Source organism: Rhinoderma darwinii, chromosome 13 (genome assembly GCF_050947455.1).
Source record: "Rhinoderma darwinii isolate aRhiDar2 chromosome 13, aRhiDar2.hap1, whole genome shotgun sequence".
Lineage (NCBI taxonomy): Eukaryota > Metazoa > Chordata > Amphibia > Anura > Rhinodermatidae > Rhinoderma > Rhinoderma darwinii.
In genome coordinates this window covers 44,956,225-44,982,480 of record NC_134699.1, presented here as the reverse complement: position 1 = coordinate 44,982,480, position 26,256 = coordinate 44,956,225, and the positions used below count along the sequence as shown (strand labels likewise).

At 43.7% G+C, this 26,256-nt stretch overlaps 2 protein-coding genes across 2 annotated transcripts in view; one reads left to right on the top strand and one right to left on the bottom strand.

Annotated features, from left to right (window-relative positions):
- The window catches only part of SRP68 (signal recognition particle 68), a 28,322-nt gene extending 27,740 nt beyond the window's left edge, over nucleotides 1–582 (bottom strand). Inside the window, exon 1 of the mRNA XM_075845312.1 lies at nucleotides 230–582. Within this exon, the coding sequence (XP_075701427.1) occupies nucleotides 230–338 (109 nt within the window). The 5' untranslated portion in view covers nucleotides 339–582. The remainder of the gene's footprint in view (nucleotides 1–229) is intronic.
- Nucleotides 583–14,519: 13,937 nt separating this feature from the next.
- On the top strand, nucleotides 14,520–25,805 carry GALR2 (galanin receptor 2). The gene is made up of 2 exons (XM_075845070.1): nucleotides 14,520–15,553; nucleotides 23,789–25,805. The coding sequence occupies exons 1-2, from the start codon at nucleotides 15,210–15,212 to the stop codon at nucleotides 24,564–24,566; spliced, it is 1,122 nt and encodes a 373-aa protein (XP_075701185.1). The 5' UTR covers nucleotides 14,520–15,209; the 3' UTR covers nucleotides 24,567–25,805.
- The last annotated feature ends 451 nt before the right edge of the window (nucleotides 25,806–26,256 follow it).

Below are 26,256 nucleotides of genomic sequence, written 5' to 3'. Positions count from 1 at the left end.
GGTCTCCAGCACAGTCTAACTAATGACTACCGGTATGGCCGCTGTGAGTCACCCGCACTGCAGAGCAGATAGCCGGCTCCCGAGAGCGCCCCAGTCCCATGAGGCTTTAGTCGGGGAGAAGCCCGTTGAGGGGTACAGGACGCTGTCCCATGGCTGGCACTGACACGTCAGCGTTCAGCTCCCCTGCGCCCCCTCCCCCGGGCAGCCTCACGTCCCAGTGTTAGGATACTCTCCAGCCCAAGCGTGTCCTTTAGCTTCGCCGACTTCCCTCCAGCTCCCGGCCGCTCGTTCTCCTTATTCTCCTCCATCACCGCTCCTGACTGCCGATCCGCTGCCATCTTCCTACAGTGAGGGAGTCCCAAAACCAGCGAGAGCAGAGGAGACGTAACACGCAATGCATGCCGGTATACGGAAACGCGGACTCTCGTGAGCTGGGAGGACTAATGCAGGGAGGGTTGTATGGGGGGCAGCCTGTCCTGTGCTGGTGCTTACAATGTATGTGCTCCTGTGAGTTTCTCCCTGCAGCCAATACATCGTGGCCTGTTCACTACTGAAGTGCTTAGAATGTATGGGCTCCTGCGAGTTACTCCCAGCATCACATATGGACTCCTGAGTTACTTCCGGCATCACATATGGACTCCTGAGTTACTTCCGGCATCGCATATAGACTCCTGAGTTACTCCCGGCATCGCATATGGACTCAGGGGCGTAGCTAAAGGCTCATGGACCCGGGTGCAAGAATTCAGTTTGGGCCCCCCTCCCCAACACCACCATCATCATCAGACCCCTGCGCGTGCCTATGCCCAGACGCCTTGCCCAACAGCCCCCATAGTATAATGCTCCCATAGCTGCCCCCACACAGAATAATGCCCCATAACGTATAATGCCACCCATAACAGCCCCATACCGTATAATGTTCCCCATATCAGCCCCCACAGTATAATGTCCCACATAGCTGCCCCCATACAGTATAGTGCCCCCCATATCAGCTCCCCATACAGTATATGCCCCCATATCAGCTCCCCATACAGTATATGCCCCCCATATCAGCTCCCCATACAGTATATGCCCCCATATCAGCTCCCAATACAATATAATGCCCGCATACAGTATAATGCCCCCATATCAGCCCTCATGCAGTATAATGCCCCCCATATCCGCTCCCCATACAGTATAATGCCCCGATACAGTATAATGCCCCCCATATCAGCTCCCCATACAGTATAATGCCCCCATATCAGCCCCCATACAGTATAATGCCCCCATATCAACTCCCCATACAGTATAATGCCCCCATATCAGCTCCCCATACAGTATAATGCCCCTCCATATCAGCTCCCCATACAGTATAATGCCCCCCATATCAGCTCCCCACAGTATAATGCCCCCCATATCAGCTCCCCATACAGTATAATGCCCCCATATCAGCTCCCCACAGTATAATGCCCCCCATATCAGCTCCCCATACAGTATAATGCCCCCATATCAGCTCCCCATACAGTATAATGCCCCCCATATAAGTACCCATACAGTATAATGCCCCCCCATACAGTATAATTCCCCCATATCAGCCCCCATGCAGTATAATGCCCCCATCTAATCAGCCTCCCATGCCATATCAGCCCCCATACAGTATAATGCCCCCCCATACCAGCCCCCATACAGTATAATGCCCCCCATATCAGCTCCCCATACAGTATAATGTCCCCATATCAGCTCCCCATACAGTATAATGCCCCCCATATCAGCTCCCCATACAGTATAATGCCCCCATATCAGCCCCCATACAGTATAATGCCCCCATATCAGCTCCCTATACAGTATAATTCCCCCATATCAGCTCCCTATACAGTATAATGCCCCCATATCAGCTCCCTATACAGTATAATGCCCCCATATCAGCTCCCTATACAGTATAATGCCCCCATATCAGCTCCCCATACAGTATAATGCCCCCCATATCAGCTCCCCATACAGTATAATGCAGTATAATGCACCCCATAACTGCCCCATACCGTATAATGCTCCCCATATCAGCCCCCACAGTATAATCCCCCATATCAGCCCCCATATCAGCTCCCCATACAGTATAATGCCCCCCATATCAGCTCCCCATACTGAATAATTCCCCTCCATATCAGCTCCCCATATCAGCTCCCCATACAGTATAATGCCCCCATATCAGCTCCCCATACAGTATAATGCCCCCATATAAGCCCCCATACAGTATAATGCCCCCCCATACCAGCCCCCATACAGTATAATGCCCCCCATACAGTATAATTCCCCCATATCAGCCCCCATGCAGTATAATGCCCCCATCTAATCAGCCTCCCATGCCATATCAGCTATACAGTAAAATGCCACCCATATCAGCTCCCCATACAGTATAATGCCCCCCATATCAGCTCCCCATACAGTATAATGCCCCCATATCAGCCCCCATACAATATAATGCCCGCATATCAGCCCCGCATACAGTATAATGCCCCCGTATCAGCCCCCATGCAGTATAATGCCCCCATATCAGCTCCCCATACAGTATAATGCCCCCATATCAGCTCCCCATACTGTATAATGCCCCCATATCAGCTCCCCATACAGTATAATGCCCCCCATATCAGCTCCCCATACAGTATAATGCCCCCCATATCAGCCCCCCATACAGTATGATGCCCCCATATAGTATAATGCCCCCATATCAGCTCCCCATACAGTATAATGCCCCCATATCAGCTCCCCATACAGTATAATGCCCCCATATCAGCTCCCAATACAGTATAATGCCCCCCATATGAGCTCCCCATACAGTATAATGCCCCCATATCAGCTCCCCATACAGTATAATGCCCCCATATCAGCTCCCCATACAGTATAATGCCCCCCATATCAGCTCCCCATACAGTATAATGCCCCTCCATATCAGCTCCCCATACAGTATAATGCCCCCCATACAGTATAATGCCCCCCATATCAGCTCCCCATACAGTATAATGCCCCCATATCAGCTCCCCATACAGTATAATGCCCCCCATATAAGCCCCCATACAGTATAATGCCCCCCCATACCAGCCCCCATACAGTATAATGCCCCCCATACAGTATAATTCCCGCATATCAGCCGCCATGCAGTATAATGCCCCCATCTAATCAGCCTCCCATGCCATATCAGCCATACAGTAAAATGCCACCCATATCAGCTCCCCATACAGTATAATACCCCCCATATCAGCCCCCATACAATATAATGCCCGCATATCAGCCCCGCATACAGTATAATGCCCCCATATCAGCCCCCATGCAGTATAATGCCCCCATATCAGCTCCCCATACAGTAGAATGCCCCCATGCAGTATAATGCCCCCATATCAGCTCCCCAGACAGTATAATGCCCCCATATCAGCTCCCCATACAGTATAATGCCCCCATATCAGCTCCCCATACAGTATAATGCCCCCATATCAGCTCCCCATACAGTATAATGCCCCCCATATCAGCTCCCCATACAGTATAATGCCCCTCCATATCAGCTCCCCATACAGTATAATGCCCCCATATCAGCTCCCTATACAGTATAATGCCCCCCATATAAGCCCCCATACATGATAATGCCCCCCATACCAGCCCCCATACAGTATAATGCCCCCCATACAGTATAATTACCGCATATCAGCCCCCATGCAGTATAATGCCCCCATCTAATCAGCCTCCCATGCCATATCAGCCATACAGTAAAATGCCACCCATATCAGCTCCCCATACAGTATAATGCCCCCATATCAGCCCCCATACAATATAATGCCCGCATATCAGCCCCGCATACAGTATAATGCCCCCATATCAGCTCCCCATACAGTATAATGCCCCCATATCAGCTCCCCATACAGTATAATGCCCCCATATCAGCTCCCCATACAGTATAATGCCCACCATATCAGCTCCCCATACAGTATAATGCCCCCCATATCAGCTCCCCATACAGTATAATGCCCCCATATCAGCCCCCATACAGTATAATGCCCCCATATCAGCTCCCCATACAGTATAATGCCCCCATATCAGCTCCCCATACAGTATAATGCCCCCCATATGAGCTCCCCATACAGTATAATGCCCCCATATCAGCTCCCCATACAGTATAATGCACCCATATCAGCTCCCCATACAGTAAAATGCCACCCATATCAGTCCCCCATACAGTATAATGCCCCCCATATCAGCTCCCCATACAGTATAATGCCCCCATATCAGCTCCCCATACAGTAAAATGCCCCCATATCAGCTCCCCATACAGTAAAATGCCCCCATATCAGCTCCCCATACAGTACAATGCACCCCATATGAGCTCCCCATACAGTATAATGACCCCCATATGAGCTCCCCATACAGTATAATGCACCCCATATGAGCTCCCCATACAGTATAATGCCCCCCATATGAGCTCCCCATACAGTATAATGCCCCCCATATGAGCTCCCCATACAGTATAATGCCCCCCATATGAGCTCCCCATACAGTATAATGCCCCCCATATGAGCTCCCCATACAGTATAATGCCCCCCATATGAGCTCCCCATACAGTATAATGCCCCCCATATGAGCTCCCCATACAGTATAATGCCCCCATATCAGCTCCCCATACAGTATAATGCCCCCCATATCAGCTCCCCATACAGTATAATGCCCCCATATCAGCTCCCCATACAGTATAATGCCCCCCATATAAGCCCCCATACAGTATAATGCCCCCCATACCAGCCCCCATACAGTATAATGCCCCCAATACAGTATAATTCCCCCATATCAGCCCCCATGCAGTATAATGCCCCCATCTAATCAGCCTCCCATGCCATATCAGCCATACAGTAAAATGCCACCCATATCAGCTCTCCATACAGTATAATGCCCCCATATAATATAATGCCCGCATATCAGCCCCGCATACAGTATAATGCCCCCATATCAGCCCCCATGCAGTATAATGCCCCCATATCAGCCCCCATACAGTATAATGCCCCCATATCAGCTCCCCATACAGTATAATGCCCCCATATCAGCTCCCCATACAGTATAATGCCCCCCATATAAGCCCCCATACAGTATAATGCCCCCCCATACCAGCCCCCATACAGTATAATGCCCCCCATACAGTATAATTCCCCCATATCAGCCCCCATGCAGTATAATGCCCCCATCTAATCAGCCTCCCATGCCATATCAGCCATACAGTAAAATGCCACCCATATCAGCTCTCCATACAGTATAATGCCCCCATATAATATAATGCCCGCATATCAGCCCCCCATACAGTATAATGCCCCCATATCAGCTCCCCATACAGTATAATGCCCCCATATCAGCTCCCCATACAGTATAATGCCCCCCATATCAGCTCCCCATACAGTATAATGCCCCCCATATCAGCTCCCCATACAGTATAATTCCCCCATATCAGCCCCCATACAGTATAATGCCCCCATACAGTATAATGCCCCCCATATCAGCTCCCCATACAGTATAATGCCCCCCATATCAGCTCCCCATACAGTATAATGCCCCCCATATCAGCTCCCCATACAGTATAATGCCCCTATATCAGCTCCCCATACAGTATAATGCCCCCCATATGAGCTCCCCATACAGTATAATGCCCCCATATCAGCTCCCCATACAGTATAATGCCCCCATATCAGCCCCCATGCAGTATAATGCCCCCATGTCAGCTCCCCATACAGTATAATGCCCCCATATCAGCTCCCCATACAGTAAAATGCCACCCATATCAGTCCCCCATACAGTATAATGCCCCCCATATCAGCTCCCCATACAGTATAATGCCCCCATATCAGCTCCCCATACAGTAAAATGCCCCATATCAGCTCCCCATACAGTACAATGCACCCCGTATGAGCTCGCCATACAGTATAATGCCCCCCATATGAGCTTCCCATACAGTATAATGCCCCTCCATATCAGCTCCCCATACAGTATAATGCCCCCCATATCAGCTCCCCATACAGTATAATGCCCCCATATCAGCTCCCCATACAGTATAATGCCCCCATACAGTATAATGCCCCCCATACCAGCCCCCATACAGTATAATGCCCCCCATACAGTATAATTCCCCCATAGCCCCCATGCAGTATAATGCCCCCATCTAATCAGCCTCCCATGCCATATCAGCCCCCATGCAGTATAATGCCCCCCCATATCAGCCACCCATACAGTATAATGCCCACATATCAGCCCCCATGCAGTATAATGCCCCCCCATACAGTATAATTCCCCCATGCAGTATAATGCCCCCCCATCTTATCAGCCCCCATGCAGTATAATGCCCTCCCCCCCCGCAATATCAGCCCCGATACAGTATAATGCCCCATATGTGTATAATAGAAAAATAGCATAATTACTTACCTATCCCCGTTCCCACGTCAGGTGGAGGATCCTTCGCCTCCAGAGTGTGCTATTTGTGACTCGGCGCAGACAGGCGTGATGATGTCGCTACATCCCGCCTGTCTGCGTCGAGCCGCTCAGGGCACAGGGAATGCTGGATCAAGGAGACGTCAGCTCCTTGTTCCAGCATTGAATGGAACCGGGACCTCAGTGAGTGACTCGCGACCCCCCCCCCCAGAGGTCTTCACACGAACCCCCAGGGGGACGCGACCCACAGTGTGTAATGTATTGTGTTGTATTGTGCAGTTTGCGGTGGAGAGAAGAGGGGGTGGGCTGTAATTTAATGGGCCCCCCTCTTCACCGCAAACAGCACAATACAACACAATACATTACAAGAAAACACAATACATTGCATTACATTACAACACAACACATTACAATACAGTACAGCTCACCTGGAGTCCTCGGCACCGGCTCTTCCACTGCACTGACTTGAAGACGTGTCCCGTGGTCACATGATATACTATGGACCATGTAACCAGGAAGTGCCGGCTTCACGGCACAGAAAATTAATTGAACAAGCCTGCTGTATGGCAACTGCGACCGCTGCGACCCCTATAGCTATGCCACTGTATGGACTCCTGAGTTACTCCCGGCATCACATATGGACTCCTGAGTTAGTCCCGGCATCACATATGGACTCCTGAGTTACTCCCGGCATCACATAAGGACTCCTGAGTTACTCCCGGCATCACATATGGACTCCTGAGTTACTCCCGGCATCACATATGGACTCCTGAGTTACTCCCGGCATCACATATGGACTCCTGAGTTACTCCCGGCATCACATATGGACTCCTGAGTTACTCCCGGCATCACATATGGACTCCTGAGTTACTCCCGGCATCACATATGGACTTCTGAGTTACTCCCGGCATCACATATGGACTCATGAGTTACTCCCGGCATCACATATGGACTCCTGAGTTACTCCCGGCATCACATATGGACTCCTGAGTTACTCCCAGCATCACATATGGACTCCTGAGTTACTCCCAGCATCACATATGGACTCATGAGTTACTCCCGGCATCACATATGGACTCATGAGTTCCTCCCAGCATACAATACATTGTAGCATTCACTACTGAAGTGTCTAGAACAGGGGTCTCAAACACACAGCCTTTTAAGGGGTGTAGTAAGCATTTTGCCCCACAGGTATTTTTTCATTAGAAATGAATGCGTAGCGGATGATGCAAAGTGAAAATTGCAATTCTCCGCTGATATGCCATTTTAGTGCACAATATGTTGTGCCCAGTTTGTGCCACCGGAGACAAATATTTCATAAAGTGGGTTCTCCAGGGTACGGCGATGCCTTATTTGTGGAGGTAAACTGCTATTTGGGCACACTGTAGGGTTCAGAAAGGAGGGAGCGCCATTTGGAGCGCAGATTTTGCTTGGTGGTAGTTCTGTTTGGTGTTTTACCGGTATTTCAGTTTATAATGTGGGGGCATGTATAGGCTGGGCAAAGTACATCAGGGCATAATAAGAGGGTACAATAATGGGGGAAATAAATAATATTTCACAGATATGTGGCCGGTGTCGCACTGATAAACGTTGCCCAATCATATCTGCTTTTGGACACTGCACATTTTGCGTCACTATATTCTGAGATCTAGAACTGTTTTATTTTTTCTCCACCGGAGAAGTGTGAGGGCTTATTTTTTGCGGGAAAATCTGTAGTTATCATTGGTACCATTTTGGGGTACTAGTGATTTTTTTGATCAATTTTCATTACATTTTTTGGCAAGCAAGGTGACCAAGAACCATCATTTCTGACAATGTTTTCTATTGTTGTTGGTTTGTTTTTTTTACAGTGTTCACCGTGGGCTGTAAATTAAAATCACTTTTTTTTAATTTACTTTTTGTGTCACCATATTCTCAGAGCCATAATTTTATTTTAATTTTCAGTAATAAAAAAGCTGTGATGGGCACTTGTTTTTTGCGGGACAGGCTGTAATTTTTATTGGTAATGTTTTGGGGTACATGCGACTTTTTAATCACTTTTTATTCTATGTTTTGGAAGGGGTGGTGATAAAAAAAAGTTAGTCTGGTATTGTTTCTTTTTTTTAATTGTTTTTGCGGTGTTAGCTTTATAGTTTGGGTTGTTACGGACGCGGTGCTATCAAATATGTGTTGTTTTTTTCTAACGTTTTCATTTTTTTCTTATAATAAAACACTTATAGGAAAAAACTGTTTTTGTTTTTTTAACCTATAAAACTTTTATTTTTAGACTTTTGTACAACATTATTATTAACCTTTTTAACTTTTTTTTTTTGTCCCACTGGGGACCTTGAAGGCCTACACCTCTGATCTTCAATCTAATACATTTCACCAACCACGTAGTGCAATGCATTAGAGTGGTCAGTCACTCACTGATAGCAAGCCTATTAGGCTCCGCCTCGGGGCGGGTCCTAATGAGTTTCCGTAGTTGGCAGACCAGGAGGCCATTGCAACCATCGGCAGCCCCCTGATCGCATCGTGGCGAAGCCGCTTGTTTACAATCACTAAGATGCTGCGATCGCTTTTGATCGCAGCATCTAAGTGGTTAATTGCAGGGAGCAGAGCCAGCTGTGTTCCCTGCTGTTACAGCAGGGTGTCCGCTGTAACAAACCGATCTTTTTGCGATCGGAGGCCTTTTAGGACCCGCCTCTGGGCGGGGCCTAACAGGCCTCTGTATTTGGCAGACAGGAGGCCATTGTTAGGCAGTTGTTCCAGTTACCAAAGCAGCAATCGCAACCCCACGATTGTATAGCGGGGTTCCGATATGCTCGTAACCCCATGGATGCAGCACTCGCTTTTGAGCGCTGCATCTAAGGGGTTAATCGACCAGATCGGAGACCAGCTTAGGTTTTGGCCTCGCAGCAGTGATAGCGTTAGTTCTGCATTTTGTGTTAACAGGCCAACGCCCATGATGTAATAGTACGTCATAGGGCGTTAAGGGGTTAAAGTTAAAAAATCTAAATGAAAAATCCCTCTAGGGAATTGAAAAAAAATTTTAAATTAAGTACAAAAAATAAGTTATGTTAAATTAAATAAAAACAATTAGTAAAAAAATACACAGAAATACAAATTTTTTACAATTAATAAACTTTCCAAAATAGAAGTCCCAAAACATGAAATAATATACACATATTTGGTATTCACAGAGCCAAACAAATGTAATGGCATTGGTAGGCCAGATAATAGACAGCGGTTATATATGAAAAACGTAAAGTCACAGAAAAAACCCACTGATCAAAAAAACGACACAGTAAAATTGAACTTAGACCCATGCCCCAGAGAAAGCCGGAAGGGCTAAACCCAGGGTCGGGCGAGAGTGTTTGGCGTGCCGCCTAGAAATTGTAAGGATTTTTACTTACCTTGAAGCCTTTATTTCTTGTTACTTCTGTGAGTATGGATTAAACTTGGCGTGGAGCAATCTTTTTTCAGAGGGTTTTCCATCTATTAGAGACATAAGATCCTTTTCCTACCAGGAGTTCTTTGAACGTCGAGAGACGATACGGAGCTCGGTGGGACTACAAGGATAAGAATTACCATCCACACCCTCATTGTATTGCGGACTGTCCACTGCATTTTTCTGGGAGAGAGTCCATACTGAATGATATTGGACTGTTACCAGTGCCGCCTCAGCGGTAAACTTAACTGTACTTTATATATGTCATTTAGGGTATTTGTTGGAACATACCCAATTTACCTGCTCCGGTCTGAGAGAGATATTGTGGGTATTTGAGCCAGGAGAAACCACCATTATGTTTGTAAAATGTGAAGAGTGTTGCAAAAGCGGATAAGATCGGCCACCATTTATCAGTGCGACACTGGCCAGACATCTATGAATTATTATTTATTTACCCCATTATTATACCCTCTTGCTATGCCCTGATGTACCCCCCCACAGATTACATATGCCCCACATTATAAACTGAAATACCAGCAAAATCACAAACAAAACTACTGCCAAGCAAAATCTGCGCTCCAAAACCCAAATGGCGCTCCCTCCCTTCTGAACCCTACAGTGTGCCCAAACAGCAATTTAAATCCAGATATATGGCATCGCCATACCCGGGCGAACCCGCTTAACATTTTATGAGGTATTTGTCTTCAGTGGCACAAACTGATCACAACATAATATGCACTGAAATGGTATATCAGTGGAAAATTGCAATTATTACTTTGCACCAGCCGCTACGCATTCATTTCCAATGAAAAAACATGTGGGGTCAAAATGCTCACTACACCCCTTAAAATGCCCTACGGGGTGTAGTTTCCAAGTTAGGAGTCACTACTTGGGGGTTTGTTTTACTATTTGACCTCAGAGCCCTGCAATTGTGGGCCAATGCTATGAAAATCACCAAAATAGGCCTCAAATGCGCATGTTGCTCTTCAATTCTGAGCTCTGTCATATGTCCAGGCAAATGATAAATGCCTTGAGGGGTGTATTTTCCAAAATGGGGTCACTTATTGGGGGCTTCCACTGTACTCTGGTACCTCAGGGTTTTGCAAATGCGACATGGCGCAGAAAAACCAATCCGGCAAGATCTGCATGCCAATTAGAACTCTTACCTTTCTGAGCCCTGACGTGTGTCCAAACAGCAGTTTTCGACCACATGTGGGGTATTTCCGTAATTGGGAGAAATTGCTTTACAAATGTTGGGGTGATTTTCTCCTTTATCCCTTGTTGAAATTGAAAAATTCAACATTTTAGTGTAATAAATGTTGATATTCATTTTCACGGCCTAATTCCACTAAATTCAGAAATAAAAATGTGTGGTCTAAATTCTCACTATACCCCTCAATAAATTTCTTATAGGCTTTAGTTTCCAAAATGGGGTCACTTTTGGGGGGTTTCCACTGTTTTGGTCCGTCGGGGGCTTTGCAAATGCAATTTGAAAGGAGCGGCAGATGGACATGTCTCTCTATTCTGAGTCTATGGCACTGACTGAAAAAGCTCAGCACTTTGCCATATACGCTGAAGCGACAAGGCACATGCCTGGCCACCGCTCTATTCAAACTCCTCCTAGCCACTGTTTTTCGACTGGGAGGAACCCAGTCCTCCATTCTGGCGATTAGTGGGGTCCCAGTTTTATTTGACTTGGTTCAGTGACCGAGATGGAAAGGGGTAATGGTCTCCATTTCTACATATATTTAATAATGCTATCCGTAAAAGAGGTCTTAATCCGGCTACAGACATTAGAGCAGTGGTCTCCAACTCTTGGCAAACTACAACTTTCAGCATGCCCTGATAGCTTCATGCTGTCATTTGTAGTTTCTCACAGTTGGAGACTACTTTAGATCCTTCGGTCCTCTGAAGTCAGGTGAAGGGTCTTTACATGTATACATACCTCTAAAAAGTGTTGGCCAATAGTCAAATTTCCCATACATAACAATGGAGCATGCCCATTTTCACTAATGGTTGTTGTCAATCAGAGAAGACTTTGTTGAACAATCTGAAGTTGAAAGAAGTCTATCCTTTCTGCCCCATTTCTTAATGCATCTGTTGGGAGTTGGATTTGGAAATGCTCATTTGTGTAAAGAGTTAATTTCATACAGGGCAAAATTTGGTGGCCGGTTTAGCACAGCCATCGTTCATCTAATGTTATTTATAATGACCACTGGCAGAAACAAGGCACATATCTAGTACAACACAGTAACCTGACTTGAGGCAACACCAGGTCACATCTTCAGACACAAAAAAATATTTTATTCACATGGCAGCTAATTTGTATAACAAGCTCCGTGTCCTCCTGGCCGGTATTATCCTTGTTCTAGGCTGGAGTCATTTCAATCCCTTGTACAACCAGCTGCTGAAATTGCTTCATATTAACTCACTAATCACATCTCATCCGCAAGGCACGAAGCCACCTCACCTCTTCTGTATTCATGTGGAGAATAATATACTTCATTATTAACGTCTGCTGGTAAACACATGCTTTTATACATAGAGGTGCTATATAGCCTCCTGTGTCCTGGATACATCTGTTGGTGTTAACCTTTCATTCTATTACTCCTACTGTATCTTAGTACTGCGCCTATGTAAAGCTCCATCACTGTACCACATGTAAAATCCATGATCAGTTTTTACACGTGGTTTTCGTGGCTTACATTTTTCCCAATGAAAATCAATTTGAAAAAAATAACAACAAAAAAAACCAAAACACTGGGAACAGGGTATGCTGAACTTTTTCATCCACCTAGTGTCAAATGAACTTTCAGCACCCAATTCAAAAATATATTAGTATCCATAACTTAATGTGTAAATATTTACATGGAAGCCATGTAGCCACATACATAGTTACGTAGTTAATAAAGTTGAAAAAAGTCACCGGTCCATCAAGCCACGTATCACCACGGACGTAACTTCCTCAGCTGTGGTGATACTTGTGGGGAATGTAGGGACCATTCCGGCCTTAGAAATACTTGTATTGGTGACTCTAGCTATATATTTTACATATTCACTTTATATTGACACTTCTTATGTTATACCTAGCCGAATATATATATATATATATATATATATATAATTTTTTTTATTTTTTATATATATATATATATATATATATATATATATATATTTATTGTTGTATTTGTACAGGAATTGGTCTCATTGTTTTTTTTTTATCACTATAATTTTTTTTGCACATAAGTGTTTTATATGCACTATCATGGTCTAATATGTGAGCGTTGGTCCAGGAGGTGACAACTTATGGTTTGCAGTCAAAGGATTTTTTTTAATACGTAGCATTTGGTTGTTTTTAAGTGTTTTTTTTTTTTAAATCTAATTTGTCTGTTTTTGCATATTGACTTTAATAAATCCTATTTATTATATGAATATTTTCATTTTCAATTTAATCCTGTATCGCATGTGATTCTTCTGGAAACTGTGGTATCATGGAAATATATTGTCTTCCCATGGTCTTATCCCTCATGTAGGCTTTTATAATAAGCGCATACACATGGGGGTAATATTGACACAGGGTTTAGCAAAAAGGATAATTAGTTTATTATACCCAAAATGATAAAAGTGATAAAAGCTTCAATACTGTTTAACATTTAAAAGTGGGGCATGCCTACGTATAGGCACAACATGTCCCGGGACTCTGGGTGACATTACCACAGCAGGGAGCGTTTGGCCTCTATGGACAATATTAGCACAGTAAACACTGCAGCGGTATGGGATGTGGACAGCAGCAGCCGGGGAAACAAAGCACAATCTGACTATACGTACATGGATATTCTATTTTTTTGGAGTGCTTTTTTTGTTTGTTTATTTTTTAAAATATCTAGAAATCCCAGTTAAATACTAAATGACAACACTTTTCCCCGTAGCAAATTTTACTCAAGAGCAATTTGCAATATGGTATGTTTTTCACTGCAGTCCCCAATTGTTGACCTCATGAACCGCAGCTAGTGTTATAGCAAGACTTTCCTTCGCCCGAAATACAATTCCAGTTTCCTGCCCCTGCCCTGTATCTAATTACCCTGGCCAGGACAGAGTGGCTTATTGCCTCCCCCTTGCACCCATCACACATGTCCCAGCTATGCCCCGGCACAACACGTCCATGGATCAGGCATATGGACATAGTCATAACTTACAAAGATATTTTATAAACTTTTATATTTTCTACACTTGTTGCTGAAACTCCCTAGCCCCCTTTTAAGTCTGTGCGAGTTTTCTCCTTCTTTTGCCTTGGTAAGGAAGTTCATATGTATCAAAAAAGAAAAAAATGCTTTTTCAGAATGAGACAATACTATTATTTTGTAAGCAATTTACTTATAGGGATGAAACGGAATACCCCAAGCAGTAACTATTCCAGTGTTGATAGGCAGGTCAGGCTACATCTGCTAGCCACTTCTCTTAAATTTGTAAATCTAGTAGTCCTACAGACATGATACACTTCCCCTGCCCACCGGTGACGTCTGCCTAATGAATAGATCAGGGGGTTTAGTTACTATGGACACATCACAATTTTTTGTACCTTTTTATCTCCGTGGAAACGGGATGCTTCTGATCTATTTATTCTCAGAACTATTCACGACACATACACATCACAAGGCTGCATACAAGGAGGGGGATTCAAGCTACAGAAGTTCCTCATCCTGTCTCTGCTTATTTGTCTCGATTACCCATGAAGAGCTCACTGCCAGTGCTTACATTTTTTATAGTGAACTTGTAAAACTTACACCATGGGAGGTGAACAGTCAGACATTAACAAGAACAGAACGGGAAAATCATTCCTACAAGAGGCCAGATAATGCACCAGCAGCTCCTTCAATGCCTATTGTAGGGTTCCAGGAAATCCAAGTAGTACAACTTCTACAGGATCGGGAATAAACTAGAAGTCCTGTAATTGGACCAAAGAACAATATATTACAGTTTTTGGATGAATCAACATTTAACTTGGATATTTGTTTAGTTCTTGTTATTGACTAAGAACGTTTCGTCAGATGTCGCATAGCACGGTCTCTGGCTGTATGACAGTAGACTGATTCACTTAGCTTGGTGGCAGATCTATCACGCCATCCATGAGACTAACCAGGTGGACTTTGCTGCTCATCACTAAGAATACTGTACTGTGAGTTTGCGACTTGTATTGAAGAAGAATATACATTATTGACTGTAGCAGAATACAGTATTGATCCGTTAACCAACGCTCACATTTTACTGATTACAACAAAAGGACTGACGGGATTTATTGATCAGGTGGAAGCTGTAATGCGGATACTCTAGTGGTACAAAGCAGACAGTGAAGATGAATGTCTCCATCCAAATGTCATCTACAGACAGCTATCATCCTGAGTCAGTGCTCATCCCTGTATTATACTCACTCATTTTCCTAGTGGGCACAGTGGGTAACAGCCTGGTTCTGGCAGTCCTGTTAAGGAATGGCAAGATAAATAACACCACCAATCTCTTCATTTTAAACTTAGGTGTTGCAGACCTTTGCTTTATTATATTCTGTGTCCCCTTTCAAGCCACTATTTATACCCTGGACAGTTGGGTATTTGGCCCATTTATGTGCAAAGCTGTGCACTTTTTCATATACCTCACCATGTATGCCTCCAGCTTTACACTGACCACTGTGTCCCTGGACAGGTAAGAACATCTTGAGATTATAGATTTGAAGCACCTTGTATAAATAATGTATTAAATGAGCATTCGGTACTGAATATAATCGCACATTGCTCAGTTAGACCTGGCGATTTTTGTAGTGAGATATTCCCATTTTGGGTACAGACAGTGTTCTTCTAAGCATTGTGCCCTTGAAAGGACAGAGTTAATGCAAGATTCTTGTGAGGCGAATAAGACCAATAGGAACTGTACCTGTCAGCAGCTTTAGAAATGTTTAACTCTATCCTTTCCAGAGCGCACACTTAGAGTCTAGAATAATACATTGAATTGCATGCAACTCAGTGCCCTCTTGTGGACTGCATCTGTCATTCAACGGTTAAAATGTTAAAAACTTGCTATCAAAATTCTGTGTAGCTCCGGGCTTAGGGAAATTATGATGACTGCTCATTAAGGGGACAAGTTGCCTAATGTAAATCTTAAGTTATCATAAGAGATAGGGTAAGGTAGTCATAGACCAAAATAATTGTTCATGATCAGATGAATGTTCATGAATGTTTTATCCATAAAGAACATATATGCAGAGCAGCGCTCCCTTAAGGAGAGGGCTTTACCATGTTTTAGGCATGTGATTATCATGTATGCTTACTAAATTACAATGCAATGTCACATGCAATTTTAGCCTATAGGATCGCGATTTCACGTTTGCAAAAATGTTTACTTTATTGGATTTTTGCTGTTATGGCAGAAATCCAAATGAGCTTTCTCTCCCATGTACTAACAAACATGGCTAACATATAGAATGCGAGTCAGCGTTAAGATCTCGTGCGCAATATGTCGGCGCAAAGCCCCAGCATAAATTACGCAGGCTGGAAATAAAACAATATTCTAATGAGGTGAATGAGCCCGATAGCAGCTGTTGTAGAATTTTTAACTCTGCCATTTCCAGAGAATGCAGTTTAGAGGTAACTGTGGTGTACAGATATATTATTTACACAAACATAGCAATGTTCAGTGATTTCCCGATAATTGTCTGCATTGTATTAGTCATAACTGATCAATTTGTAACCATAGATGCACCAATTATGTGTCAAACCACTGATTATTGGTCGGACCGCCAGAATTAGCCCATTTTTAAATGGGCGTATTTGGGTCAGTATTTTATATCAGTATTTGTAATCCAAAACCAAAAGTGGGTCTATAACACACAAGATATACACATTTTTACATTATACTTCTTCTCTGTGTAGGTTCCACTCCTGGTTTTGGCTTCCGAATACTGATGCAAAAAAAATACTGACCAAAATACTGCCGTATGAAAGTGAACTTAAATGTGTTTTATAGCTTTATAGGTTATCAGACAGCAGGTAAAGGCAATCCAGATTTTTCATACGAAAATGTTCAAAAGCTGACAGATAATCTCAAGCTAAACGTCTAAGAAAAGGTCAGGCAGAGCGTCCATATGTAACATAATATGTGCATATTGCAGTTAACAAATATCATTCACCTATGTATTAATGCAGGAAATATTCATGAATTAAGCCTAGAATGTAGAGATATAGCTACATAGTAAACCAAATATATCATGTGTTTTAGACAGTTTAATACCTACCTCGAAAGTTTTGAAAGTGTCTAGAAAAAGAGCCATAGCTAAGGGAAGCAAGAAAATGCACCAAGGATGTGCCCTTTTTTTGATAAATTTTGTGTAATTGGCCCCATTTTCGCTAATTGTAAATTAACTTAAGCTTTTATATATATATACACTACCGTTCAAAAGTTTGGGGTCACCCCACCCAGATAATTTTGTGTTTTCCATGAAAACTCACACTTATATTTATCAAATGAGGTGCAAAATGACTAGAAAATATAGTCAAGACATTGACAAGGTTAGAAATATTGATTTTTATTTCAAATAATAATTTTCTCCTTCAAACTTTGCTTTGGTCTTGGAATGCTCCATTTGCAGCAATTACAGCATTGCAGACCTTTGGCATTCTAGCTGTTAATTTGCTGAGGTAATCGGGAGAAATTTCACCCCATGCTTCCAGAAGCCCCTCCCACAAGTTGGATTGGCTTGATGGGCACTTCTTGCGTACCATACGGTCAAGCTGCTCCCACAACAGCTCTATGGGGTTGAGATCTGGTGACTGCGCTGGCCACTCCATTACAGATAGAATACCAGCTGCCTGCTTCTTCCCTAAATAGTTCTTGCCTAATTTGGAGGTGTGCTTTGGGTCATTGTCCTGTTGTAGGATGAAATTGGCTCCAATCAAGCGCTGTCCACAGGGTATGGCATGGCGTTGCAAAATGGAGTGATAGCCTTCCTTATTCAAAATCCCTTTTACCTTGTACAAATCTCCCACTTTACCAGCACCAAAGCAACCCCAGACCATCACATTACCTCCACCATGCTTGACAGATGGCGTCAGGCACTCTTCCAGCATCTTTTCAGTTGTTCTGCGTCTCACAAATGTTCTTCTGTGTGATCCAAACACCTCAAACTTCGATTCGTCTGTCCATAACACTTTTTTTTCAATCTTCCTCTGTCCAATGTCTGTGTGCTTTTGCCCATATTAATCTTTTCCTTTTATTAGCCAGTCTCAGATATGGCTTTTCCTTTGCCACTCTGCTCTGAAGGCCAGCATCCCGGAGTCGCCTCTTCACTGTAGACGTTGACACTGGCATTTTGCGGGTACTATTTAATGAAGCTGCCAGTTGAAGACCTGTGAGGCGTCTATTTCTCAAACTAGAGACTCTAATGTACTTGTCTTTTTGCTCAGTTGTGCAGCGGGGCCTCCCACTTCTCTTTCTACTCTGGTTAGAGCCTGTTTGTGCTGTCCTCTGAAGGGACTAGTACACACCGTTGTAGGAAATCTTCAGTTTCTTGGCAAATTTCTCGCATGGAATAGCCTTCATTTCTAAGAACAAGAATAGACTGTCGAGTTTCACATGAAAGCTCTCTTTTTCTAGCCATTTTAAGAGTTTAATCGAACCCACAAATGTAATGCTCCAGATTCTCAACTAGTTCAAAGGAAGGTCAGTTTTATAGCTCCTCTAAACAGCAAAACTGTTTACAGCGGTGCTAACATAATTACACAAGGGTTTTCAAGTGTTTTCTAATCATCCATTAGCCTTCTAACACAGTTAGCAAACACAATGTACCATTAGAACACTGGAGTGATGGTTGCTGGAAATGGGCCTCTATACACCTATGTAGATATTGCATTAAAAACCAGACGTTTGCAGCTAGAATAGTCATTTAGCACATTAAGAATGTATAGAGTATATTTCTGATTATTTTAATGTCATCTTCATTGAAAAAAAACTGTGCATTTCTTTGAAGAATAAGGAAATTTCTAAGTGACCCTAAACTTTTGAACGGTAGTGTATATATATATATATATATATATATATATATATATATATATATATATATATATATAGTAACATAGTTAGTACGGTTGAAAAAAGACATATGTCCATCAAGTTCAACCAAGGAATGGGAAAGGGAAGGGAAAAATGTCTGCACATAGAAGCTTATATTTTTTTGTTCTAGGAAATTGTCTAAGCTTTTTTAAAGCCATCTACTGTCCCTGCTGTGACAGCCCCTGCGGTGACTATTCCATAGATTCACAGTTCTCACAGTAAAGAAGGAGGGAGTGCCCCTTGTTTTTGAGGGGGTTTTACATGGAACAGGATTTCACCATATTTTTTGTATGTGCCATTCATATATTTATATAAATGAATCATGTCCTTAGTCGTCTTTTTTCAAGGCTAAATAGGTTTAATTCTTTTAATCTCTCCTCATAACTTAGATTCTCCATGCCCCTTATTAGCTTCGTTGCTCTTCTTTGTATTTTTTTCTAACTCCAGGGCATCCTTTCTATGAACTGGAGCCCAGAACTGAACTGCATATTCTAGCTGAGGCCTCACTAATGCTTTGTAAAGTGGTAATATTACATCCCTGTCCCGCGAGTCCATTCCTCTTTTAATACACGACAATATCTTGCTGGCCTTTGAAGCAGCTGATTGACATTGCATGCTGTTATTTAGTTTATGATTTACAAGTACACCCAGATCCTTCTCAACAAGTGACTCCCCCAGTGTAGCTCCACCTAGGACATATGATGCATGCAGGTTGTTGGTACCCGGATGCATAACTTTATATTTGTCTACATTAAACCTCAACATGCAATTTACGAACATCTTCCATAGACTGAACAATACTACATATCTTGGTGTCATCTGCAAAAATAGAAATAGTGCTATTAATCCCATCCTCTATATCATTAATAAATAAGTTGAATCACAGAGGATCAAGAGAAGGCAGAGTTACTAAATGGGTTCTTTAGCTCTGTATATACAACAGAAGAAAGAGCAGCTGATGTAGCCGATTCCAGTGCTGTTAATGCATCAACTATTACATTGAATTGGATGAATGTAGACATGATCCAAGCTAAGTTAAATAAATTAAATGTGCACAAGGCCCCGGGACCAGATGGGTTACACCCTAGAGTTCTTAAAGAACTTAGTTTACTTATTTCTGTGCCCCTATTCATAATATTCATTCTCTAGTGACTAGTATAGTGCCAAGGGACTGGCGCAGGGCAAATGTGGTGCCTATTTTCAGAAAGGGCTCTAGATCTTCCTCGGGTAATTATAGACCAGTAAGCTTAACATCCATCGTGGGGAAAATGTTTGAGGGGCTATTGAGGAGTATGTGACAAAAAAATAGTATTATAAGTGACAGCCAGCACGGTTTTACTAGGACAGAAGTTGTCAAACTAACCTGATTTGTTTATATGAAGAGGTGAGCAGAAGCCTAGACAGAGGGGCCGCTGTGGATGTAGTGTTTTTGGACTTTGCAAAGGCATTTGACAAAGTCCCTCATAGACGTCTAATGGGTAAATTAAGGTCTGTAGGTTTAGAAAGTATAGTTTGCAATTGGATTGAAATTTGGCTCAAGGACCGTATCCAGAGAGTTGTGGTCAATGATTCCTACTCTGAATGGTGCCCGGTTATAAGTGGTGTACCCCAGGGTTCAGTGCTGGGATCTCTATTATTTAACTTATTTATTAATGATATAGAGGATGGGATTAATAGCACTATTTCTATTTTTGCAGATGACACCAAGCTATGTAATATAGTTCAGTCTATGGAAGATGTTCGTAAATTGCAAGCGGATTTGGACACACTAAGTATTTGGGCATCCACGAGGGAAATGAGGTTTACTGTAGATAAATGTAAAGTTATGCATCTGGGTATCAACAACCTGCATGCATCATATGTCCTAGGGGGAGCTACACTGGGGGAGTTACTTGTTGAGAAGGATCTGGGTGTACTTGTAGATCATAAACTAAATAACAGCATGCAATGTCAATCAGCTGCTTTAATGGCCAGCAAGATATTGCTGGCCTTATATGGACAGAGATGTCAGAGAATTCTACAGGGTTCCGGAGCAGAGCCGATACTAGCGCTCTGCCCGGGACTACGCTCTGGGGAAGACTCTGACAACACTGTCCATATATGCACAGCGATGTCAGGGAATTACACAGAGTCCCAGAGCAGAGCCTGCACTAGCGGCTCTGTGTCTCGCGGGCCGCAGATGACAGCCCCAGGGGCCGCATGCAGCCCGCGGGCCGCGTGCTTGAGTCCCCTGCCCTTACGCTTATAATTCTACAAGTGGTTTTTAACTTGCATAAAACAGACAATTTAATAAGTAAAGGTAAACTTCAATAAGTGAGCAGCAATCTAAATATGATCTGATTATCCTGGTACACAGATACAAATGAATATTATAGGCTGCAGGCCAGCGTGATGACGTCACTGCATCACGCTGGTCTGCGCATGCGTCCCGCCCGGAGGTAGGGCATCGCTCCGTCCGTGGCGGGAACAGGGCAAGGTAAGTAAAAACATTTTTGGTGGGGGACTATGTATCACTATATACAAGGGGGAGCTGTGTAGCACTATATACAAGGGGGAGCTGTGTGGCACTATATACAAGGGGGGTGCTGTGTAGCCCTATATACAAGGGAGAGCTGTGTGGCACGATATACAAGAGGGGTGCTGTGTAGCACTATATACAAGGGAGGGGGGGTTCTGTGTGGCACTATATACAATGGGGGGGGTTCTGTGGCAGTATATACAAGGGAAGAGAGCTGTGTAGCACTATATGCAATGGAGGGTTCTGTGTGGCACTATATACAAGGAGGGGGCTGTGTAGCACTATATATATAAGGAGGGGGAGGCTGTTTGGCACTATATACAAGGTGTGGTTGTGTGGCACTATATACAAGGGGAGGGAATTGTGGCACTATATACAAGGGAGGGGCGCTGTGTGGCTCTATATACAAGGGGGGTTCTGTGTGCCACTACATACAAGGGGGTGTGGCACTATATACAAGGGGGGGCTGCGTGGCTCTATATACAAAGGGGGGCTGTGTGGCACTCTATACAAGGGGGGGGCTGCATGGCTCTAGATACAAGGAAGGTCTGTGTGGCTCTATATACAAGAGGGGCAGTGTGGCTGTATATACAAGGGGGGCTGTATGGCACTATATAGAAGGGGGGCTGCGTGGCTATATATACAAGGGGGGTGTGTGGCACGGTATACAAAGGGGGGGTGGCACTCGATATACAGGAGAGGGCTGTGTGGCACTATATACAAGAGGGGCTGTGTGGTACTATCTAGTAAGGGGGGCTGTGTGGCACTATATATACGGGGGCTGTGTATGGCGCTATCTACACTACAGGGGGCTCTGTGTGGCACTATCTACAGGGGGCACAAAGGGGACATTACTGATGTGGGGGCACAAATGGGGCATGGTTACTGATGGGGCACTTTTATTGTGTTGAGCACTGGGGGATCCTTATTACCATCTGGGGCACTGTGGATATCGAGTTTGTTTAGAGGATGTGGTATTGTGGGGATGATGCTTGAAAAGCGAGAAACCAACATGTCTGTGTGTCAAATTCTGCAGAGACGAGTCGTGGCTGGAATAAGTCGTCACAGTGGTCTGGGCCGGATGGAGAAAAAAAGGGAAAGTAAACGACTCTAATAAGAGAAAACATCACCTGTGAGTCACTAGATATAAATGTGCTGTAATCACTTATATCGTCTGCAGAGCTCCTGTGTATAACTGGCACCTACAGGTTCACTACATAGTGGTAATATTGGTCTTTGTATAGTGGTTTTTATCCAGTAACAGTATAAGGTTATGGTGTGGAGGTCTGTCTATGGCCGCAGACCGTCGTTCGGAATTACCCTCTGACGGCCATGGCCATGGACGTGCGAGTTCTCGGCGGCATCTCCCTCCTGAGAGACGCCGGCACTCACTTCCTGGTTCAGAGACTGTCTCCCGCAGGGCGCGCACGCCACTGGACCGCTCTGTCATAGTGGAGTAGCAGCTGTTTAAACAAAATGTCAATGACAGTCACTAGGGAGAGAGTACCTGGGTTGCTGGCTTGTGCCAGATAATCAGAAGCAAAATGGTGCCGTATTATCGGGAGCTGGCTTGTGCCAGACAACGGGACTTGTCTCTGATATGGGACACAGGAAATGTAGACTCGAACACAGAAGTCGTCTCAGTCAATGGACTTGAACACCGAAGTCGTGTCGGACAATCACCTTGAAAACAGAAGTCATCTCAGACACTTGACTCGGCACGGGCACCAGACACAGATATGGGATACAGGATACAGCTAAGGAACCATTTGCATGACTGGGAAGACATGACATTGCTCAGGCACCTTTTAAGTGCCAGTGTGCTCAGGGATAGGTGGGGGTTAATTTTACTAATGCGTGTGCTGGCCCTTTAAGGCTTGGCACCCTATGGGACAGTCAGGGAGAGAAAGCAGCGAGCACAGCATGCCGGCATCCCTGGGAAGGGGGACGCCGGTGACGGGAAACAGTCCTCTGGTCGTTGCCGCTGGTAAGAGGGGGATGCCAGCGGTCCGTGGCCGCGGGCGCTACAAGGTCCCAGCTGGTTGAGAGATAAAGATGGTGTCCAGGACCCAAGGCTGGATTGCATATCACTTAGTAAGAATGTCTGTATTATTTTTTGTGTCTGATTCTTTTTCAGAGGGAGGGGTTATCAGAGGAAGGACTGACTTTCTGTTCCCCTGCTCTGGTATTCTATAGTGAATATATGCTTCTGTTTTTTCTATGTGATTTAATACCTATATTATGTTTCAGACACTAAAATGTCATTATGGAATGTTACGGTAAAAGTGTAATCCTTTCATTTTTTTTTTCCCTTTAAGGTACCTTGCTATACGCTACCCATTGCGTTCAAGAGAACTACGTACTCCCAAGAATGCTCTGATGGCTATCACCCTCATCTGGAGTCTGTCATTAATCTTCTCTGGGCCTTATCTTAGTTACTACCAAGAATTTCAGATGGCTAACCTTACTGTCTGCCACCCTGTGTGGCAAATCTCCCATCGTAAGACTATGGATCTTTGTACCTTTATATTCAGCTATGTTATACCTGTGCTCGTTCTCAGCTTGACCTATGCCCGCACTATACGATATCTCTGGACTTCTGTAGACCCAATTGAAGATATGTCTGAATCAAAGAGGGCCAAGAGGAGAGTGACTCGTATGATTATTATTGTTGCTGTCTTGTTCTGCTTGTGTTGGCTTCCCCACCATCTTGTAATTCTTTGTGTGTGGTTTGGATACTTTCCCCTTAATAACTTCACATATGCCCTACGTATTCTCTCACACTTGGTGTCCTATGCCAACTCTTGTGTAAATCCAGTGGTCTACGCTTTAGTCTCAAAACACTTTCGGAAAGGATTTCGCAAGATATTTCGTTGCCTGTTATTGCACCAAAGGTCAGCCAACAAGATCCATGTGGTCCCTGCAGCCCATGTGGGAGTCAGCACATTAGAAGTAGCGTGTACAGAGGTGACTCAGTTAAGCGAAGGTCCATTGCACTGCTCTGCTTGTTGTCACGATCCTGGAGGCCCATGGGAAGAGACAGAAGGGACTGGAGCTAAAAGAGGCCCAGCGTTCATCACATTTAATGTTACATAGTTACCAGAGTCAACGTGTAGGGGATGAAGAGAGATGTCTTCAACAACATTCTTCACCACTACCACCATCCTTTCAGAAAATATGCAGAAATAGATTTTACTATCCACCAATAAACATATCTAAAACCAAAGATGCATCTGTTCTCTTTGACCCTAAGGGTATGTTCACACGGCCTATTTTCAGACGTAATTTGGGCGTTTTACACCTCGAATTACGCCTGAAAAGAGGGCTCCACTACGCCTGCAAACATCTGCCAATTGCTTGCAATGGGTTTTACGATGTTCTGTTCAGACGAGGTGTAATTTTACGCGTCACTGTCAAAAGACGGCGCGTAAAAAGACGTCCGCGTCAAAGAAGTGCATGTCACTTCTTTGGACGTTTTTGGAGCCGTTTTTCATTGACTCCATTGAAAAACAGCTCCAATTACGTCCGTAATGGACGCTGCGAAAAACGCGAGTACTTGCAAAAACTTCTGAAATTCAGGAGCTGTTTTCGCCTGAAAACAGCTCCGTAATTTCAGACATAATTTGTTAAGACGTGTGAACATACCCGGATAGTCCAAGAGACTAATATACTGTGAGGACAACATATGCAAATCAATATGAGCACCATCGACTGAAACTTGGCAAACATTCTTATGGTCTTTAATAGGCTTTTAATAAAAAAAAGAGGTTAATCGATAATTTACTGTCTCTGTTTTAGCTCGGGACTGAGAATCTATACATTTAGAGTTAAATAAGAAAAAGTGATATCACATGCATCTGCAAAATACAGTATATAACTACTTTTTTATTGTCCTTAAGAGGACAATACATGTTAGGCACCAATTATCATTATGCTGCAAGACAATGAAATGTGTGTAAATGCAATAACTTTTATTTAACAACAAGCTCTTAAATTTATCTTAAAGGGATGATCTGAGTTTAGAGAAAAGGGGTCTGCTTTTTTGACAGACACAGCGCCACTCCTGGCCAAAGGCAGTGTCTGTTATTGAACCAGAGCGCTATTCAAATCTCAGACAACTCCTTTAGGGCACTGATCCAGGCTTTATTTTTATATTTGTGAAGCCAGCATGCCTTGGGTAGTGTAGCACAACTCTATCAAGTATTATTTGCTCTAATTTGCTGGTATGTAATCTAAATGCAGCATTGCTTATTGACTGTTTAACCTGGACCTTATTAAATAATACTTAATAAGGAAAAGCCATCATTGTCTATTGCACATATCTGGGTATCTACAAATAGACATGATTGTTGTAATGATCAGGCTGTATAAATAAAAAAAGTATGTATATAACAGTGGTCAATTAAATTGCGGAAAAAAAAGTCAATAATATAGCATTTGCAAACAGTATTATATTATGTGGTTTTGCTAAATATGCAGGTAAATTATCACCATATTATTACACCCATGACATACTACCAAGCACAAGGGTACATTGTAGGCACAGAACCGCATAGGGAGAGATGAAGAGGAGGGGTTAATAAATTGGAGAATGCACATGAGCTGGATTGGCTCTTGCTTAAAATGGTGGGCATTGTAGAAGACATAAGCAGGGTTTAAGGGCATAACACCCTCTTACCGTCTGCTCCAGTGGGAGGTACGCACTTCTGCTGTTGTGAGGAGTTCTTGGGCCCTGCTTCTTCTTCTTACTTTTCTCTGTCCGCCATGTCTGTCGATTTGCTGCGCC